This window comes from Mandrillus leucophaeus, unplaced genomic scaffold (genome assembly GCF_000951045.1).
Source record: "Mandrillus leucophaeus isolate KB7577 unplaced genomic scaffold, Mleu.le_1.0 Scaffold550, whole genome shotgun sequence".
Lineage (NCBI taxonomy): Eukaryota > Metazoa > Chordata > Mammalia > Primates > Cercopithecidae > Mandrillus > Mandrillus leucophaeus.
The window spans coordinates 112,242-132,473 of NW_012105920.1; the positions used below are offsets into that span (position 1 = coordinate 112,242).

Sequence of the window (20,232 nt, forward strand, 5' to 3'; positions counted from 1 at the left end):
CTAGAACAGTGATTCACCTCCTTACCTGCATATTAGAATCATTCTACAAGCACCAACTAATGTCCTGGGGTTCACTTCAGAGCAATGAAATTAATTCAGTATCTCTGGGATGGCATTAAGATTTTCAAACAGTTCTTTAGGTAATTTCAAGATACAGCTAGAATAGGGAGGACAAGTCTAAGGTATGGTTTTGGGGTTGCTTGAAAATGACAGAGATTCCTCATTTTCCTTCACCAGCTTGCTTTCTAATCATGATCTGCCTCTGACAGTAAAAGCACTATAGTTGGAGATGACCAGGTCAGCCTCCTATGTATTCTTCATGGTCGGGTCAGTACCAAGCAAGACATAAGCTTACATTTTCTACCTGGTCCTAAGGAATCTTGATCTTAAATATTAGGACACTGTAGAAATTTTCCTGGCTCTATTTGCCTTCATTTTCCCCAGGTCTTGAGGGTAAAATTACCCAGCAAACACAGTATGTCTTACTTAACAGGCTGAATGCAATGATGATAATAGCCCTACCCTATGTTAGCTGTAGCCACATTTTAGAAGTAATTGTCTTTAATGCTGCCCATGTTTTAATAATAGGCAGGATATCATTATAAACGAAGTTCATTGTTGCTTTTAAATGGCTCCCATGTGCATGCTCTTGCTCTATCCTACTTACTTAATCCTGCCACTTACATGCCTATATAGATCACTTTCTTATAGAAACTCCATATTCTCATAAAGTTTCCTCTCCTGTGAGAAAGGCTTTAGGCCTTCTCCTAATCATCACATAAGTCATCAAAGTGTTCACAGATCTATGTCATCAGCCCATTTGACTTGAAGTTCTGAAAGTAGTGATCTGTTTTTCATAACTCTCTGTATTCAAATGACCATTACAGTAATCTGCTCATAATGGATGTTTCACAGGTGCACAAAATAAATGCCTGCAAATGTCCTCTGTATAATTTCCCCCTGTAAATGGGCAGTATTCCTCTATGCTGGAAAAAAGAAAGTCTGGATATATAATGGCAAGACTATACAACAGATCCTTTTAGATACTGTGTCATTTTACAGAACTCAGGAGTAATGAACATTAAAACTCCTTGAACATTAAAATTATACAAGCTTCAGCTTCTAAATAAGTCAAAAGCATGAGAATGACAGAACTTTAAATGTAGCTGTCTTGAGAGTGCTATATTTTACATGGTGCGCAAAGGTAGTTAACCTTGGCTTGTATGCCAGATTCCTTGGGCTAATTTAATATCTTGTATTGCCTATATTCATTTTGTTTTCCAATTTGTGTACATTGCATATGTATTAGAATTAGCAATTTAAGTTATAAATATTTCTAATGATGTCTGTTTGCTCTCTAAAAAATTACCTTATCTTTCATTTTTTTACATTTCATTCCACCCACATGTTTTGGGATGCTCAGAATAAATAGAGGTACTGATAGAGATCAAACAGTGATTTATTATCTTATTTGTAGTTTCCCTTTAATATATTAAATTGAACCTCTTGGCAAATAATTATCAATTACTTTATTTGCTATGCCTATCAAAATCTCACTCGACCTGTTTAACAAACATAATAGAAAATAGATTTTTCTCTTTTTAATGAAAAAAAGATCAATAAAGATTAAACTCAGGCTAAATAGATTGAATAATGATATTTGACTCAGAACAAATACTAACTACTGAGAAAATGAATATGATATAGAGAGTTGTCTAATGTAATAAAGGTATCCCCAAATCCCTCCATATTTTGGCAATAATGATACTATTATAGAAAGCATAAAGTCTCAACTAAAGGAAAACAACAGATGAAAAACTCTTTGTGCATTATGGTTAAAAGGATTATTTTGTATACCTGTTTAAGGAAAACTCATTTTTTTCTGAGACTAATCCTTCTAAACTGGATTTCTAAAAAAAAAAAAAAAAAAAAAAACTTGTTTTGGAACTTTATGATGTACAGCTGCCAGATTTGTTTTTAATATGGAAAGAAAACTAGACGTGGAATTTGGAGATGATTACAAAGATAACAGTAAATATGATAAAATACTTGTAAAATAAGCCTGAGGAAGAAAAAATTTTTTAAAGGAATATGCTGGTTGAGACAGAGAAAACAAACAAAACATTTACCAGTCTTCAACTAGCAGAAAGACTAATCAATGTACGAAAAAAGACACGAGATGAAAACTTAGCCTTATTTCAACTGGCTTCCTCAATGCATCTTGATTTCTGATTTTACTTTCATCTAATTAGAGCTAGTCTTTGTATTTTAAAATACTAACAATAAAACACCTCCCCCATTATTTAAAAACCAGGTGACTCTTGACAATCCAAGAAACACCATTCTAATTTGGTAATAATCCATCCATTTTCATGTGATACCATAATTACCACCGCCCACAAAAACAAACCCAAGATCCACCAATCTTACATTGAGAATATTACTTTTAAACACAAGATCAGCTGATAAACACCAAAGCACTCCCAAATGCCTAGAAACTTCCCACCTGTCAGCGCTCCCTCCTCAGCTTCGCATGGATGGCCTCATCGTCCTCACAAGCAGCCTTGGAGGCAGGCCGTGCTCCCCTCACTTTGTGTGCAAGAAGCCGATGCTCTGACAGGTCACTCACCCACTCAAAGCCATCTGACTCCAAGGCCTCGGCTCTTAAAAGTAATTACCTCATTCCAGAGAGCGTCCACCACATAGAGAAGCTGGAAACTATTAACCAAAATCATGGCCAAGGATGGAACAGCACGGTCTTGTATTTTCATTTCAGCCAAAAGCATCACCAAGTTAATAACCACCTGAAATAAAAGGGGAAAGTATATAGCCTCAAAGCACCTGCCCAGGGATCTTAGCACTACAAAGGCATGAGTGAGCTTCACAGCTGAGACACCTGGCAGATGCCACCTTAACACCTACCCGCCACCAGGAATAAGACATCTCAGCACCATGGGCCCCTGGACCCAATGCACTGAGGACACAGTTATCATTTCTGTGTTCCTGTCACAGTGCATAACTTCACCCCAATCAAAGAGAACACTGGAATGACCCAAACTGAGGGACACTCTTACAAAATAACCAACCAGTACTTTCCAAAAAGTATCAAGGTCATGAGAGACAAGGAAAGCCTAAACAACTATTAGACTAGAGAAGACTCAGAAGAAATAACAACCAAATGCATCGTACAGTCCTGTCGAGGTTCCTGGAACAGAAAAAGGACAACAGCGGAAAGACTGGTGAACTCGACTGAGGCCTGCGGACTCGGTAACTAATGCTGTCGCTATGTCAATCTGCAGTTCTTCATCATTACACACTGGTTTCCTCCAAGGTTAACGTTGTGAGAAATAGAGTGAAGGGTGGAAGGGAACTCTTTGCTATATATCTGCAACTCCAAGCCTAAAACTAGGTAAAAATAAGGTTTTAAAAAAGAGGAAAATGCATCCACACTATCACTTTCCTATATAAATATAAACTGATAATAAAGCAAAGAAAAGATACTTAATTTGTCATCTCTTAAACCTCTGGAAAATATTTACAAGAAAATATTTTGATAGATTTATGGAAAGCCATAATTATCCCTAAAAATATACCACCCACTGCTTATTTTTAAATGGTCTACATTTCTTTCTAGCAATTAATTAGACCTATTGAATTGAAATTTAGAAAGAAAAAAAAAAAAGACATACCCATCCAATCAATCCGGGGCGCAATTCACAAAAGTATTTGAGATCAAAAGTACCAATTCGAGGGTTTAATTCACGGCCAATGAAGAAATCATAGACAGCATTTCCTGAGAAGGGAAAAGTGTTTACCCAAACAGTGTTCCAAACCCAGTCAGGAGGCTTTAAAACTGCACTGCTGACCACTATCCAGGCTCACAATTCAACTGCCTGCAAGTGCCTGAGCAGAGCTCTGGTGATGAGAGGTAGATGGGACGGCACAGACTAGGGGAGACGCCTGCCCAACTGAAAGGGCAGTTACTACAGCCTTTGGGGAGCCGGGGACCCAGATACCCCAGGTTTCTTAAAAAACAACCAAAATCATGGGGGCCCCCCAAAGGACTTTACACTCACAATTTTTTTAGATAGGCGACATTTTTTTAAATACTTTAGCTCAGCATCAACCAATTTGTAACCTCTCGTTTCTTTTGTCTTTTGTTTTGAGATGGAGCCTTGCTCTGTGGCCCAGGCTAGAGTGCAGTGCCACAGTCTCAGCTCACTGCAACGTCCGCCTCCCATGCTCAAGTGATTCTCCTGCCTAAGCCTCCCGAGTAGCTGGCATTACAGGCATGTGCCACCACGCCCAGCTGATTTTTGTACTTTTAGTAGAGACGCGGTTTCACCATATTGGCCAGGCTGGTCTCAAACTCCTGATCTCAAGTGATCTGCCTGCCTTGGCCTCCCAAAGTGCTGGGACTACAGGTGTGAGCCACCTCGCCCAGCCAGCAACCTCTGTTGTTTTGTTTTTGCTTTTTAAAGAGTATTTACTATTTCGGACAAAGAAATAATATTTGTCATAAGTCAAAACGCCTGTAAGTTTACTAAACATCTTACTGTCATCAAGCAACTGCAAAAAAAAGAAATGAATAAGAAAGTATGAAGGAAAAACAAAAACATTTTCTTCTTTTAAATTCATATCTCTTTAACTTTTTTCTTCATCTTTTCATTTTTTCTTCTCTTCATTTCCCAAAAAATGAAGTTAGAAAAAAAGCAATCTACTCAAATCTGGAAATGGCTGCTGGAGGGCTCTGGGACGCATTCATCCAACACGCGATTCATCACTGCTCACCAGAGCTGGCAGGCGATAGGTCATTCCGGGGTGCTTTCAAAGAGCGCATGTAGAGATACACACTCAAGACCACACAAAAAACAGTGGCCCCAAGTGCAAACTGAAGAAAATGACTGTACACATAATGAAACTCTACGCCCTGGAAGAGAGATGCTCCGATGACTGCAGATGTCAGGATAAAAGCATAGAATCCTTTAAAAAAAAAAAAAAAAAAAGGAAGGGGAAAATTTATGTTAACCCAAGGCTCACAGGAGACGTACGCCATTATGCAACAATACAATGTTCATTTTTAAAGTCTTAGTATCATTATTCAGACTAAATACACACAAATATGCAAATAAGCAATGTCCTGAGGTATAATCTTCAATATACATACCATTATCTCTTGTAGAACTTTCCAAATAGTTTAACATACTGATTCTTCTTCAGTTCAAATGGTCATTATTTGCTTTTAATTAAGGGAAAACTGACAAGAAGTGCAACCTGAAAATTCCCACAATCCAAACTCTCAGGCACAAAGTCAAATGGCTAATTATTAACAAAGCTGAGCCAAACACACATTTTAAAGTCTAATGCCATTACCTAAGGGGAGGGTATTATGCACTCACCAGGGGCCAGGCACTGAGCTAGGTTAGTAGTTACAAAATTATAAATATTTATACTTAACCAACTTGTCAATAATGGTTTCAAAAGATTCTAGTTAAACTCTATCATCCAGAACAGAGTTCTTAAGATGCCACCCGCAGAGAAGACGCCACAACACAAATGCTGGAGGCCAGGCAGGGGACTGTGAGTACCCATGGGGTAGGGACAGCAGGTGGGCACATTCACGGGCAATGCCAAGTTAAAAAGCACCCACCCTGTGAGGCTCCAAAGAACTCTCGTTCCAGGCTAGTCCTGCTGCCACACAGAAAGGCTCACTGGGAGATTCAATTTTTCCTTTTGGCTAAAAAAATAGTTTTGTGGCTGGGCGTGGTGGCTCACGCCTGTAATCCCAGCACTTTGGGAGGCCGAGGCAGGCAGATCACGAGGTCAGGAGATCGAGACCATCCTGGCTAACACGGTCAAACCCTGTCTTTACTAAAAATACAAAAAAATTAGCCAGGCATGGTGGCAGGCGCCTGTAGTCCCAGCTACTCGGGAGGCTGAGCATGAGAATGGCATGAACCCGGGAGGAAGAGGTTGCAGTAAGCCGAGATCACACCACTGCACTCCAGCCTGGGCAACAGAGCAAGACTCTGTCTCAAAAAAAAAAAAAAAAAAAAAGAAAAAAAAAGAAAGAAATAGTTTTGCTTTCAAGGGAGCTGAGTGCCTGAAAGAGCTGTGCTCCTAAAAAGTCATCAAATCACATTAGGATAAATGGTCAAACGCAAAAAAGAAGTAGCTGTTATTTATTTGAGAATTCTAAAACCAAACCTTTTGTAAAATAAAATAGTTGTCTCAACTGATCTGAATCCACATTTTCCACAAATACTCCAAATAATAACTTCTAATTTTAAATTCTGACCTTTAAAGATATTCATTTACCTTTCATAAAATGTATATTTTAAAAAAGAATGGTTAGATGAAGCAGTCTTTTGCTCTCTAGTCCACGTGGATTAAAAATAATCATCCAAAATGTCTTAGGAATCTCCTTAGTTAATAATGGTAAAATTCATGAAAAGAAACCTCAATACTTGAACCCGAGTAATTAGATGAGGACATTTTTAAAAAGGATCAAGCAACTTGGCCAGCCACTCCCCCACTGGCTACAAGAGCTCCATGTCCAAGCACTGTGCTCAGTCTCTGTATGTACCACACCCCTCAGAGGGAAGTGAAAATGTAACACAAGACTACTTAGAAAAGAATCGGTGCCTGCAGAGAAACACACAAAACACTGAAATCAAAGGACCCGGCAGCAAAGTCAACAACCCACCTCGCCCCAGACTCACCTTCCCTGGTGTGGCAAGTGAACCACCAGAGGGAGGGAGGGTGCCAAAGGTTCTAAAACTCGCTCTATCAGCAAAGAATTTGGTAAAAGCAACAAAAAGTCTAACAATACCAACGACAAGTATTAAGCATCCACCAGGGGTCAGATGCTGGAGCTAGGTCAGATGCCTTGTCACGTGACTGGCACTAAACGGCAGAAGGTGTCTAAACTATCTTTGGCTTCCCTTTTAGAACCCAGGAGAGTGATTGCAGACAGAGTAGATGCTGGGTAAGTCTCTAAACAAAGATCCAAAGTTAGAAAATGAAGAATTGAAAGGATAAAAAGTTCAACCATTAAAATATATAATGTAATTCTCAAGAAAAGGAAAACACTCTACTCCATCTCGTCAAATGGAAAATCATTCAAGGATGACTACAAAATAGATCTGTACTTTGCCAAAGTCTTCAAACGGCAAAGCTGGACTGATGCACTCAGCATATGCTCTTATAGTGCCAGGTGCTGGACCCAGAGGGAGCAAGGTCTACCCATTTATTGAGCTGCTCAGTGAGCTCACAACTCATCCATCCAGCCCTCACATATGAATGAGCACCCACTACGTGCCCATTTTCCTGGCACGAAGCACGTCACAATGAACACAGCCAAGTCCTAGCCCATAAAGCCACATTCTAGTGGAGAGATCCTAATGAAGAGACAAATACACTGATATGTGGAGGCATAAATGTCAGACAGAAAAATAAAACAGAGAAGGGGAGAGAAAAGGACCTGAAGGTTTCTCTCAGCAGAGACGAGATGGAGGTGAAGATGCAGGTGTCAGACATTTGGGGGTAAGTTTTCCAGGCAAAGGCCCAGGAAGAGTGTGTGACGAATATTCAAGGGACAGCCCAGAGGACATGAGCAAGGGCAAGAGCAGCTCACACAGCAGGAGTGGCCTGGATGCCCGCATCCGTGTAACACCTCAGGGTGATAAAATCCTAGACAAGTGCAATGATTTCTAACAGTGATGAACACTACTAAGAAAATAAAACTGGAGAGTGGACAAGAGTGACTAAGAGGCTATGTTACTTTACATGGCATAATTTATACATGTTGGCTACAGGTATAAACAGTTGCCCTTCCGACTACAAGAGATAATTTACCACTTACTACTCTGGTTTAATCAGCTTTAACAGTTTAACACTTAGAAGTTTAAGCTATCAAATCATCAATTTGAGTCTTAAAAAAAGAAAATCACCATTTAATCTATACTTGAGTCTTCTTCCATCAATAAGAGGCGTTCCTTCTACAACCTTAAAAGAAAAAAAATTTACAAATTTACAAAGCACATCACCATCATATATACATATATATACACACACATATATATCTTCTAATATCACTTAATTTTCAACACGCCCAAGAAGGAAGATATCTTGTAATAGGGAAATTTTGTAATATATTTCAAAAACCCTAGTGGCAAGCCTTTTAATGATGCAATTCCACCTTCAGGAATTTATCTTAAATACAAATTCAGTAATGACTTCCTAGTGTAGGACCCAGCAACTGCAACAGCCACGCTCCCGGCAACACTCCTGTGTACCACCTCAAGACTAAATGGGCTTAAATACCTTTGTATCTAGTGGACCCCTAGCTCAAACACCTACCAATGGCTGCCCAACACTTACAAAGTAACAGTATGATTCCACTGTCTTCCATTTGTGGGGTCCTTTTCAACTGGGCTCTACCCTGTTGACCCACTCTACTCTGACCCAAGTGCTATTTGATGGCGCGTACTCATATGCTTACTTGCTCTGCTATATATTATACATATATTGTCCAGCCAGTTATTTAACCATTTCATGTGATTCTTTTATCTGCAATAAGAGATTGTGAGAGGCCAGGTGTGGTGACTCGTGCCTGTAATCCCAGCACTTTGAGAGGTCAAGGTGGGAGGATCACTTGAGTCCAGGAGTTGAAGACAAGCCTGGGCAACATGGTGAAATCCCCTCTCTACCAAAATACCAAATACAAAAATTAGCCACGACTGGTGGCACGCACCTGTGGTCCCAGCTACTCGGGAGTCTGAGGTGGGAAGATGACTTCAGCCCAGGAGGAGGAGGTTGCAGATTGTGCCACTGCATGCCAGCCTGGGCGACAGAGCAAGACACTGTCTCAAGAAAAAAAAAAAGAGAGAGAGAGACTGTGAGCATGCATCATGCATCAGAACCATCTCCTCTCTTCATTCGGCATCACCCACAGCATTCAGCATGGTACCCAACTGAACTGGCTGAGTAAAAAGTCCACTTGCTCAATGTAGTCACATTTTACCCCACAAAATAACTATTCAGAAATGTAGCAATTCATTTCAAACTGTAAAATATAAATATAGTATCATTTGCTCTTGGCTAACCTACTTTATCCTATCATTAGCTACAGATTTCACTAGCCAGTATTCCTCCTCTCCCAGGAGAAATGTAAAAGCTGTTTGAGATCGCAGGATTAGTAAAATCCCACATGCTAATTTCAGATGATCCTTATCTATTAAAGGTGTCTAGTAAATGCTGTGTTGGGCTTTAATCTGTGAATATACAGATCCAAATATACAGTCAGCCCTCCGTATCCGTGAGATCCACATCGACGGATTCAACCAACCACAGATCCAAAATATTTGGGAAAAAATTGCATCTGCACTGAATATGTACAGACTTCTTTTTCTTGTCATTATTCCCTAATACAGTATAGTAACTATTTACATGGCACCTACGTTGTATTAGGTATTGTAAGTAACCTAGAGGTAACAAAGTATATAAGGAGGATGTACACAGGTTATATGCAAATACTACACCATTTCTTATCAGGGACTTGAGCATCCTCAGATTTTGGTATGTACAGGAGGTCCTGGAACCACTCCCCAAAGGTATCAAGGGATGACAGTATAATATTAATATATTTTAATATATATGCTTTTAGTCACTTTAGTCTATGAGTATATACTTATATGACTTTAAACACAAAACTGCTTTCCTTGATACTCTGAAATTACCTTACCCTGAATGAATCTGAATTTAACTGTAGAGCCTTAACGTAAAAATGACTGAAGGTCTTTATCACAAAAATCCTTGCTAGGGCCACTAAAGTTATGGTCTCACTCCACAGTATTAAGCCTGCAGCTCTACCCTCCTATTACTGGCATTCACCAGTAAAAGTGATCCTTTGGTTTACAGACAACTGGCAAACTTGCAAAGCCCTAAGAATAAGATCTTTAAATAAATGATTTATTACTTAGGTAATCTCATGTTTCTTTAAATATATCCAAGTAAAGGATTCTACTGAAAGAAGAAAAAACTACACTTAGCAATGGAGAGACAAATTTTAAAGATATTGCAGGAATCTGAAAACAACATAAAATGTTCTTGACAACAAGAACATCTGAAACCATTTGACAACATTTGAAACCGTTTGAAACATTTGACAACAAGAGATGAAAATTAGAAACTTTTCATACTTTTTTAAAGTAAAAGATGTAGACTAAAGTCCATCGAGCCCAGCAGCCTATCAATTAATCATTTAAAAGGCTGCATCTGAAATAACGCATACTGAGAGTGAATTTTTTTTCCACAGCAATCTCCACTGAGAGTCAGGCTGCTTTGCAAAACAGCCTATTCTTTTCTATTTGGTTTGAAAAGTTACACAAGAAATCTCAATCAGATTTTTTTAAGCTCCTCTTAATAAGCAAGTGTTATATAGACAGCACAAGAGAAATGGCTTCATGAACTAAGTTTTGGGAGTTTTGACCAACAGCAGCCTCTAACCTCTGAACTACTGTAAGGCTGGGCAGCATGGCACACGCCTGTGGTCCCAGTGACTCAGGAGGCTGTGGCAAGAGGATCACTTGAGCCCAGAAGTTGGAGACCCACCTGGGCAATATAGCGAGACCTCATCCTATTAAAACAAAACAGAATTACCATAAACGTACCTTTCCAATTGGCAGTAGGTAGAACAGGACTTGAATCAAAAACCACAGGAGGTAGACCCCAAATACTCTGGTTTCCCATAACTCATACAAAGCTGGCAAAGGAGGAGGGAAATTCAGAAGACTGGGATCTTTCTGTTTACATATCAACAGCAACAGGAAGAGGAACACAGGCAGGCCAAACATGATGAGAAACACACCTGCAAACAATTCATGAACATTTGAGGCTCAAATTTCAATCTGGTTTATTCATTTAAGAATCATGTTAGTTTTTTGGTTTTTTTTTTTTTTTTTTTTGAGACAGAGTCTCGCTCTGTCGCCCAGGCTGGAGTGCAGTGGCCGGATCTCAGCTCACTGCAAGCTCCGCCTCCCGGGTTTACGCCATTCTCCTGCCTCAGCCTCCCGAGTAGCTAGGACTACAGATGCCTGCCACCTCGCTCAGCTAGTTTTTTGTATTTTTTTTTTGAGTAGAGACAGGGTTTCACCGTGTTAGCCAGGATGGTCTCAATCTCCTGACCTCATGATCCGCCCATCTTGGCCTCCCAAAGTGCTGTCATGTTAGTTTTTTTAAGATCAGAACTCATATATGGCTAGCTGTCTGAAACCAATTTCTAATGTACCATCAAAAACTCCCATCTCTACCTGTCAGCTCTGGTGGCCAGGCAACCATGGGCATCAAAGTAGTTTAAAAAAAAAAAAAGAAAAGAACAAACAAACAAACAGGGGTCCAACACTGAATAGCTACACCCACCTCAGAAACCAAACTCTAAAACATTTGACCTCCAAACACTAAGGAGCAAATGTGTTGAAACTCCAGCAAACTGAAGATCAGAATATCTAAAAATTATCAGCCTAATCGTAACAAAAAGCTTTATATTCCTAAGTTTCTAACAATTAAAATAGTGTCACGTTCATGTAATGTGTGCAGATTTTAAGTGATGCTGGACAGTATCTGTAATAGACCAGCTAGCCAAAGGTTATAACAAAATACAAAGCAATTAAGCCATGCAGGATTTTGAGCCATTCAGACAAGAAGTCTTTTCTTTTACTAGCTCATAAAATTTCATCAGTTCCACCCACTTAATAACTCCAAAACTCTGCACACTTCAGATCTTTGACCCTTACAATCAACCTGCCTAGCAGGTAGGGCAGTCTTGGGATCCCATTTTATGCAGGCAGCTGACTTCCAGGCTGCTAGGCCCTGCCGCCTCAGGTCTGATTATCAGCAGAGCTCTCTGTCCCTGATAGGTAACCATCTATGCTATACAAACTCCCAGATCAACCTTCATCACTTCTTTGTACTTCTGTGCCCAAATCCTCTGAACAGACTGCTAAAACTTTTAAACACAGCTACAATGGCATCCTTTCTACTCCATAATCCCCCCAAAATACCCCCACCTCAGGCCTTTGCACCCACTGCTCCTTCTCTGGAAGACTCTTCCACAAATTCCCACCTTGCCTGCCTCAGATGTCTTCAGAGAGGCCTTTCCAATTCACCTTGTGGCAACCACCCCTAGCCCACCCCACCTGCCCTCTCTGGGCCCAGCTCTGAGGCCTACCAGGTACTCCTCCAAACTCCAAATCCTTTGCCCGGATGGGGGTCACTTCAAAAGTTCTCACTGCCAGTTCTTTTGCAATGAATTTTTCTTCCTTAGAATCTATTTCTTTTAATTTCACTTCTTCTCTTCTTGGACGAAGGCTATACTGTGTAGATATGTAACTGCTTTCTTGTGACAAATTGAATTTTTCCTAAATGAAAAATTTAAAAATTAAATATCTGTAGTGAACAATTACCACTAATGCTACTGCATTAACTATTTCAGCATCTCAGTACAGCTGTATACTAATTAGAATAAATTTGTGAAATTATATTCAGTCTTAATTTAAGGACAGAATTTTAGAACAGGTTATAAAATATTATAATTTTCAATGTGCTTCTCGAGGGAGAGTCACTTTTAACCCAAAAAAAAATCAACCAAGATGAAAGTGAACACTTTCCCACCTGTGTATTTTTATGAGGTACGTCATTTCTTTCAGTGTGCTCGGGCTCCCCGTTATATCTGCTGATACTATTTCCAAATGGCTTCTAAATTGAAGAATATAAACATTTAATCAAAAGAACTGTAACTTATTCAAAAGAAACATGATGGTAAAAACTTACTATTTTGAAATCAAGCAATAAAACCGATTTTTCACAGCCTTAATTCTGAAGAATTTAACCCTCATTTTGTTAAAAATGAAGAGGAATAAAACTGACTAGAATTCCCCAGTCTCTGAAATACTGGATCTTATAATGTAGATTTCTACATAAAATATTTTATCTGGCCGGCACAGTGGCTCACACCTGTAATCCCAAGCACTTTGGGAGGCCCAGGCAGGTAGATCACCTGAGGTCAGGAGTTCAAGACCAACCTGGCCAACATGGTGAAACCGTCTCTAATAAAAATATAAAAACATTAGCCACGCATGGTGGCAGGCACCTATAATTCCAGCTACTAGGGAGGCTGAGGCAGGAAAATCTCTGGAACCCAGAGACAGAGGTTGCAGTGAGCCAAGACTGTACCATTGCACTCCAGCCTGGGCAACAAGAATGAAACTTTGCCTCAAAAAAATAAAAAAATCTTTCATCTTTCATGTAATTAGACTGAATGTTATAATTTCATTGATAGACTGTATGGGTATTTACTACGAAAGGCAGATAAAGTAAAAATTGGTAAATTAGTTCATTAACTGGATAAAAAACAAAAGACATTCAAAAAGACATTCACTGCTCCAAAACAGCCAACAATGGAAAATTAAGAAATAGTGGGTACTTGTGCAATATACAGTAGGCTCAAGGCTCTGCTAGTAAGAAGCAAAGCCAGTCTGTTGTTCTTGTGACACCAGGACCATAAGATTACACTATAAAAATATAGCAGTCATTTTAATATTTTAAATATTAACAGCATCTGTTCCTGGAGTCCCTGGGTAGTAAAGAGAGCCACTAATAGTTAAAATGTTCAAATTCAAAATGTAAGTTAGAACAGTAAGTTGAAAATGTCTGACAGCCACATTCGCCCAAAAAAAAGAAAAAAATTATAATACTCAGAATGAGAAACTGGGCATTCATACACTGATACTACTATAAACGTTCTTGACGCAATCTGGCAATACGTATTAAAAGCCTCAGATCTGCACCATATAGCTGACCTAGCAGTTCCACTTGCACCTAAGGAAATAATCAGATGTTATATAAAAATGCTTGTTTGTAATAGTGAAAATATGGAAGGAAAAACACTAAATGTCTATCAATGAGGGAGCTGACTTTAACGATTAAGTTACATCTATACAATTTACCATATATCCATAACTATAGAATACAACAAAAATGATGTAGAAAAATACGCTCTGAAAGGTTATCCCCAATATTTTAAAATCTCTTAAAGTTGACTACAGAACAGTATGTACATAATCCAGCTTTTAAAGTTTATTAAAAGTCTGTGTGCATTCTATCCAGAAAAGAGGTTAACATTAAGTGAATAGAAGATTACTTTTATTCTTTTTACTTAAAATACTTACTCTTTCGTCTACTATCTAAATACTCTTTGGACAAGATTTACAGGCTGCATGCACCCTGATATTTCAAAGCTTACACCTTGAAAGTAATTCCACTAAAATCATCATCTTTGACTAGGTAAAGTGATCAAGTATAATGATGCTAAGAGTAAGAATGTTTCTGTAATACGGGTTTTGTCTTACCATTTCATACATGATATGAACTTTCATACATTGTAAAAACCTTACTCAGTTCAATCTACAAGCTCCATCTATTTCAAATTTGAACACTGCTTTTTTAAAAACTAAAATATTAAACAGCATTTCTGGTAACTCAAGGACATTCTTTTCCATTGATATTTAAAACTTTCTACTCCAAACTTTTGTTTTTTATGAAATCTTCCAAAGTCATCGCCTTAGATTTGATACTTCACTGACATTTTAATATTATTAACTGCAAGTAATTCGAGTAAATACATACATAAAGGGGAAGACAAAAGGCTGTATAAGGATAAACACAAGTACCAGAATCAGCGGAGTCAATTTAACTTCCACTTCCCTCCTTGCTTCCTTAATGTTGGCCTGGTGGGAAGCAGAAGCAGATCGGCGGGCATTTTTAGGTGGTCGACCAGGGGATCTGGAGCGTGACCTTGATCGACTCCCTCGGCGTCTGGAAGGGGAACTGGAAGTTGAGCCACCTTTCCTTTGCCTAAAGGAAGTTAAAGGCTAGAAAGGGAGAAGAAGGCAAAGAGCTTTACCACAAATCATAACACATACAGACAAACCCAAACTAGAAGAGGATAACAAAGGCAAGAACTGCTACCATTAACTCTAAAATCATCATGGGAAATCTTAGGATCTAAGAATGGATCAGATGAAGCCAGCAGAAAATGCTTTCATAATGATCCACCTTTCATGAGACAAATGCAGCCTTTCCATTCTTGTTCTTCGAAGGTATTTCCATGAAATGAATGAATCTAAACCAATTAGCTGTACTTATTTCCAACACCATATGCAAGAAGGGTAATAATTAACATGGATTAAAACTAAGAGGATAAGACAAAAGAAATTAGCACACAGACAAAAAAATAATAATACCACAGTTTCACTCTGAACAAAACACATAAGCAGATCTTGAAAATAAAACATGAGCTTGGATGACTGGGAACTGTTTCACCGTGTCCCCACCTACTCCAAATCTCCTTATGTTGCTTCTAGGGATGTAGACAAAATATGCCCCACGCCAAGTCCCTCCCCCCAATTTTTGTGTGGCCTTCCTACTAAGAATGGCTTTTACATCCTTAAATAATTACAAACAAAATCAAAAGAATAGTATTTCCTGACGTGAAAATTATCCAAAATTCTAATTTCAGTATCCATAGTTGTATTGGAACACTGCAATGTCTGCTCCCTTCCATACTGCCTGGAGTTGCTCCCATAAAGCCTAAAATATTTACTATCTGTCGCTTTATTCCTGGTCTAGAGCACTCAAAGTGTCGTCCTCGGCCATGGGTCCTAGAAATGCTTGTTACTAATCTGCGCAAGTACCAAAATCAAGAAATAGGCATATAGAAATGTTTATAGCATTTTGACAAAGTAATCTCACATCTATCGAATCTGACAGTAAAACTGTGAGGCTTTTATTTTGCATGTCTTTATTTTTCTAGTAATTCATTTTTATGGCATTTTACATAAATGCTTGTATACTATGGATCAGATATCTTAAAAAACCAGACACTCACCTGACAGGTTGAAAAGCCCTGGGCTAGACTCGAATCTAATTAATGTCACTCTCCTGATTAAATCCTTGGTGTTCAGGATGAAGCCCAAACCCTTGGGCATGGAATATAAAAGCCCCTCCAGCCTGGCTCCTGCTTAGCCCTCCCCTACCACTCCCTTCCAGCACTTAGCTGACCGTGTCCCCAGACCCCCAACTTTGGCATACTGCACTCTCTGCAGAAGCAGCCCCATTATCAGCTGAGTTTTTCCTATTTGTTCTCAGCACTTGGCTCAGGTGTCCCTGCCTCTGAAAGCCTCCCCTGAAGCCCAGGGATCTTCTCTAACCCTTGATATACTCAACACCACCCACAACAAACTCCAGGCACAGAAAGCAGTAAACCCAGGGGACCAACAGATGCAAATGGCTGTCTTTCCCAGTAAGTGTGAGCTTCTTGAGAACAAGGCACTATGCTTCATTCATACATTCCAAGAGTCAAAAACAGTATGTGACCCAAAGCAACAGCTCAACCCTCTGCCTCCACACCAAGCTGAACTGACTATCCTAAGCTTAGAAACTGTACTTAAGAGTTATTTCCCACTTATGGTAAACATACTCTGACAAGCCAAAGGAACACTTACCTTAATATCATTCTCTTTCAATTCAAGCTCTGTTCCATCTTTATACTTTACAGTGTAAAGCTGGGAGGTGCTGTCGTGGCTCAGAATTTCTACTTCATAATAAAGTGAACTCCCAGGCCATCGACCTCTTACCACTTCACCATCGGCAAATTTCCTACTTGGCATTTTCTATAATTAGCCTGAATAGTTTTAAAGAAAAAAAATTTGAGTCAATACATATACATTTATGTATTTGTCTTTTTCCACAGGCTGATCACTAAAATGCAACTTTCCAGAATTGACTGGTCAGGATTTAGGGCCAGAAAGGCTACATTCAATCTCATTTGGAATCATTTTAGAAGATGATTTAGCCACCGCAGTATCTATGTAAGTGACACTAAAGATTAATTGTAACAATGTATATAGGCGCCATAAGTTTGCACTACGTAAAATGTTACCCACCTACAAGATCATAGTTCTTGTTAATCAAAAAATGAGGCACAATCTCACAAAGGACACATTTTCTCATTTGCAAATTTGCATCACAACTTACAATGGCTTTAAAAATGCATTTAATTGTATTTTTAACAAATTGACTTTATTAAAAACAGTAAACTATAAAACAGACTGGGAAAATCAAGGATGTACAATTAACATGACTATAACCCACCAACAGTAAGAAAAATAATTCCAAGTCTGTAATGAATAAATTTGGGGGTTATTTAGCTTTCAACTCTTGCAGCGAAAGTACAAATGCATACCAAGTAACTCTGCCAACCACCCACCTAAGTCAGGGTGTACCTTGCCTTCATCCAAGCTCACCTCTCTCAAGTCTACAGCAGACATCAACCCCCAATTATAAGATTCTTTTCCTCTGTTTCAAAACATGGCCCACAAAGTCCCACAATACTCCAAGAATCCACAATCTATCTGCAAGAACTGCCACTTACGTGAGGCCTGTCTGCCACCCTTTTTGAAATATCAATTGATAGCTGGGTACTTCCAGCTGCCAGACAGTAATGCCACTCCATCCGCGACCAGCGGATTCATATTTCCACACAACAAAACCAGGGCTGCCAACCTTCCCCAGTACCGCATAAACTAACTGGGGCCAAGTTCAAGGGGCAGCCAGTAGCACAGATAGGAGCTCTCCCTCAAAGCACCTTCATTTCACCAACTAAGCACTTCCTGATGTATTGTCCAAGCATATCAATGTACATTCCTCACTAGCTCCTGTTAAGAGCTGATGATACAATAAAAGCAACATATATGAACCTTTGAAGACTCTGGAATTAAGGAGAAAGCTGAATTACCTACTCCAAGGGAGTAGTGGGAGGGTCGGGGGGGGAGGCAGGGTGGGGAAGGCCTTTCCTAAGCATCACCTTTTTTCACTGTTAATCGTCTGAGAAAAAACTTAACAAGCTCTACTAGTTTACAGAGATGGCAGCTAGGTTGGTAGATGAAAGAAAACACAAGTAGTTATCTGGTGATTAGAGGATGTCAGTCAATTAACACCTCAGGTAAGAGAGCCAGCTTTCTTCCCTACACCTACCTGAGATGGCATCACTGGGGTAATGAATGGGTTTGGGCTTGGAGTAGTGGGGAGGAGCCCACAAGTTTTCTGGATGAAGTCAGGCCTGGCTGAGTCACCTGAGGGGCACTTAGGGAGCAGGGGGTTAGTGAACACCTCTGCATGAGGAGGGGCATAAAAACGGAAGGTGACAACATCCAACTTTGCCTATTTCAACATTTAACTCACAGCCTCCAAGTACAAAGAAAGAGGAAGGAAATGTACCCTCCCGCTCTCTCTTCTCTTGAGCCCCTTCCCCTCCCTAGACCCCCCAAAATCAAACCACTCTTACTACTAGCTCTCCTACACTGGTCAGCCAGGGTTAAAAGAAGGCAATTATGTCTTCCTACAGGAAGATGCTCAAGTTGCCAACAACGCTTTATAAACTTTTGAAATACAAGGCCTTCAGGACGCAGGGGCTACTTGAGGTTTTAAAAGACCCTTGAACAGTTTTTGCGTGTTCTTAAAAACTTATTTACGGGCATCTTTCCATTGCACTTACACACCACATACACAGTGTCTGTGTAATGTAAACGCAGGCCAGTGCCAAAAAGATTCTTGTTATCAATTAAATATTTTGGGTTAAACAAATTAATGCATATGGTGGATACCTGTTAGGTCTCTAAAGCTTAATTTTTTAAAAGAAGAATTAGGATTTGCTTGAAAAACAAAATGAACCAGCATTCTTCTTAGAAGATCATTATCTTAAACGTAAATGTTCCAAAAGATGAAGCCAGCAATATGATGTGCACCCCCACTTTACACAAGATCCACACACCATTGTCAAACGTGAGGATACAGTGCAATCACATCCTAATATACTCCCCCACAGGAGTGAAATAGCCAGGATGGCACACAAAAGTCCCACATTTGTGCATGTCACTATGCACTCACCTACAGGAGTCAAGATACACACAGGCTTTTCTTACAAGAGATGTTTTAGACAAGTGTGTTTGTAAAGAAAAATTTTGTTCACTGAACACAATGTCCTCATTACGATAAACAGGAAAATCACGGAGACCCTCAGGCTTTACTCTATTAAACCAGATGCCCGCTAACTTCAGAGTCAACTGGCACTGCAATCCTCACATATTCTAGCTCCAGTATGTTACTGTTTATGAACACAACCATTTTTTGCTGCTGTTCTCTACTCATTAGCATTACAGGGGTCTCCGGCTATCTTTCCTTCACTTCTCCAAATTCATATAAACGAGGCATAGAGCAAGACGCTTGAATGAAGTTTGACAGCTTCCTTTTCACACCTGAGCCCCGGTAGCCCTACTAGGCAAAAGGCAAACAGGAACCCTGGGCCTTGTTCCACGTCCTTTGCTTCATGAAGCAATAGAAAGGCCACCTTCCTGGCTGTAAAGGCAGAAGCGCCTTCTTCCCTATAAACACCCTTGGGCAGCTCATCATTCCCCTCCTGCTCGTTGTTCTCCCTCTTTCCAGGCAGCCCTGAGAAACTAAACTTAAACTGGACTTGTTGCCTAGTCTAAATTAGGATCCCTCTGCTCTTCTCCGTAGCTCCATCTTCTCCTACACAGCAGTTACTACAATGCATAACTACAGATCTACACGTGTTTATGTGCAAGGTCCCCGGGGGCCTGTCCACCCTGGCACTGCCCAGGCGCCGCGCCTCTCGCTGCAGGTGTCCACGCGCGCCCCACGGTATCTACCGCGCCCTCGTCCGAACACCCGACCGGGCCCCGTAATCACTCGGGGAAAGCGCCTGCAACAAAGCCCTCCGCAAGCAAGTGCTTACTAAGTGTCCCTTGAGGCTGCTGGCAGTGCGAGGCTGGCTGTCATTAGGAGAACATTTTCTGAACCTTCAAAAAGGTGAAAAAGCAGGACCGTGCTTTAGCAGGAGCACGCATACCCGCCTAAATACCCGTTTTTCTGAGACTGTCCGGGCGAAAGAATTCAACGCATCGGAGCGAGCAGCCCTGCAGTGCGCCTGGAGAACCACCAAACCGCGAAGACCATGACCCTCAAAGCCAGTGACAAGCAGCGCGAATCTAAGCCCACCTCGGCCGCTGCCCCTTCCCCGTCCTGCCAGGCCGCCGTGTCCCGTCAGCCTCGCTACTGCAGGACCGCGGGGCCGCCCGCTCATCTGTCAGACAG

At 40.2% G+C, this 20,232-nt stretch overlaps 1 protein-coding gene across 2 annotated transcripts in view; it reads right to left on the minus strand.

The window, feature by feature from the left end:
* LBR (lamin B receptor) overlaps positions 1 to 20,232 on the minus strand; it is a 32,058-nt gene that overhangs the window by 10,456 nt on the left and 1,370 nt on the right. The window contains exons 1-10 of one of the 2 annotated variants that reach the window (XM_011997948.1): positions 20,000 to 20,232; positions 16,563 to 16,741; positions 14,730 to 14,930; positions 12,673 to 12,756; positions 12,230 to 12,419; positions 10,674 to 10,870; positions 7,953 to 8,007; positions 4,792 to 4,983; positions 3,690 to 3,793; positions 2,679 to 2,804 (exon numbers count right to left, since the gene is read on the minus strand). In XM_011997948.1, the coding sequence (XP_011853338.1) occupies positions 2,679 to 2,804; positions 3,690 to 3,793; positions 4,792 to 4,983; positions 7,953 to 8,007; positions 10,674 to 10,870; positions 12,230 to 12,419; positions 12,673 to 12,756; positions 14,730 to 14,930; positions 16,563 to 16,727 (1,314 nt within the window). In that variant the 5' untranslated portion in view covers positions 16,728 to 16,741; positions 20,000 to 20,232. The remainder of the gene's footprint in view (positions 1 to 2,678; positions 2,805 to 3,689; positions 3,794 to 4,791; positions 4,984 to 7,952; positions 8,008 to 10,673; positions 10,871 to 12,229; positions 12,420 to 12,672; positions 12,757 to 14,729; positions 14,931 to 16,562; positions 16,742 to 19,999) is intronic. The other variant, XM_011997947.1, reaches the window with a different exon arrangement.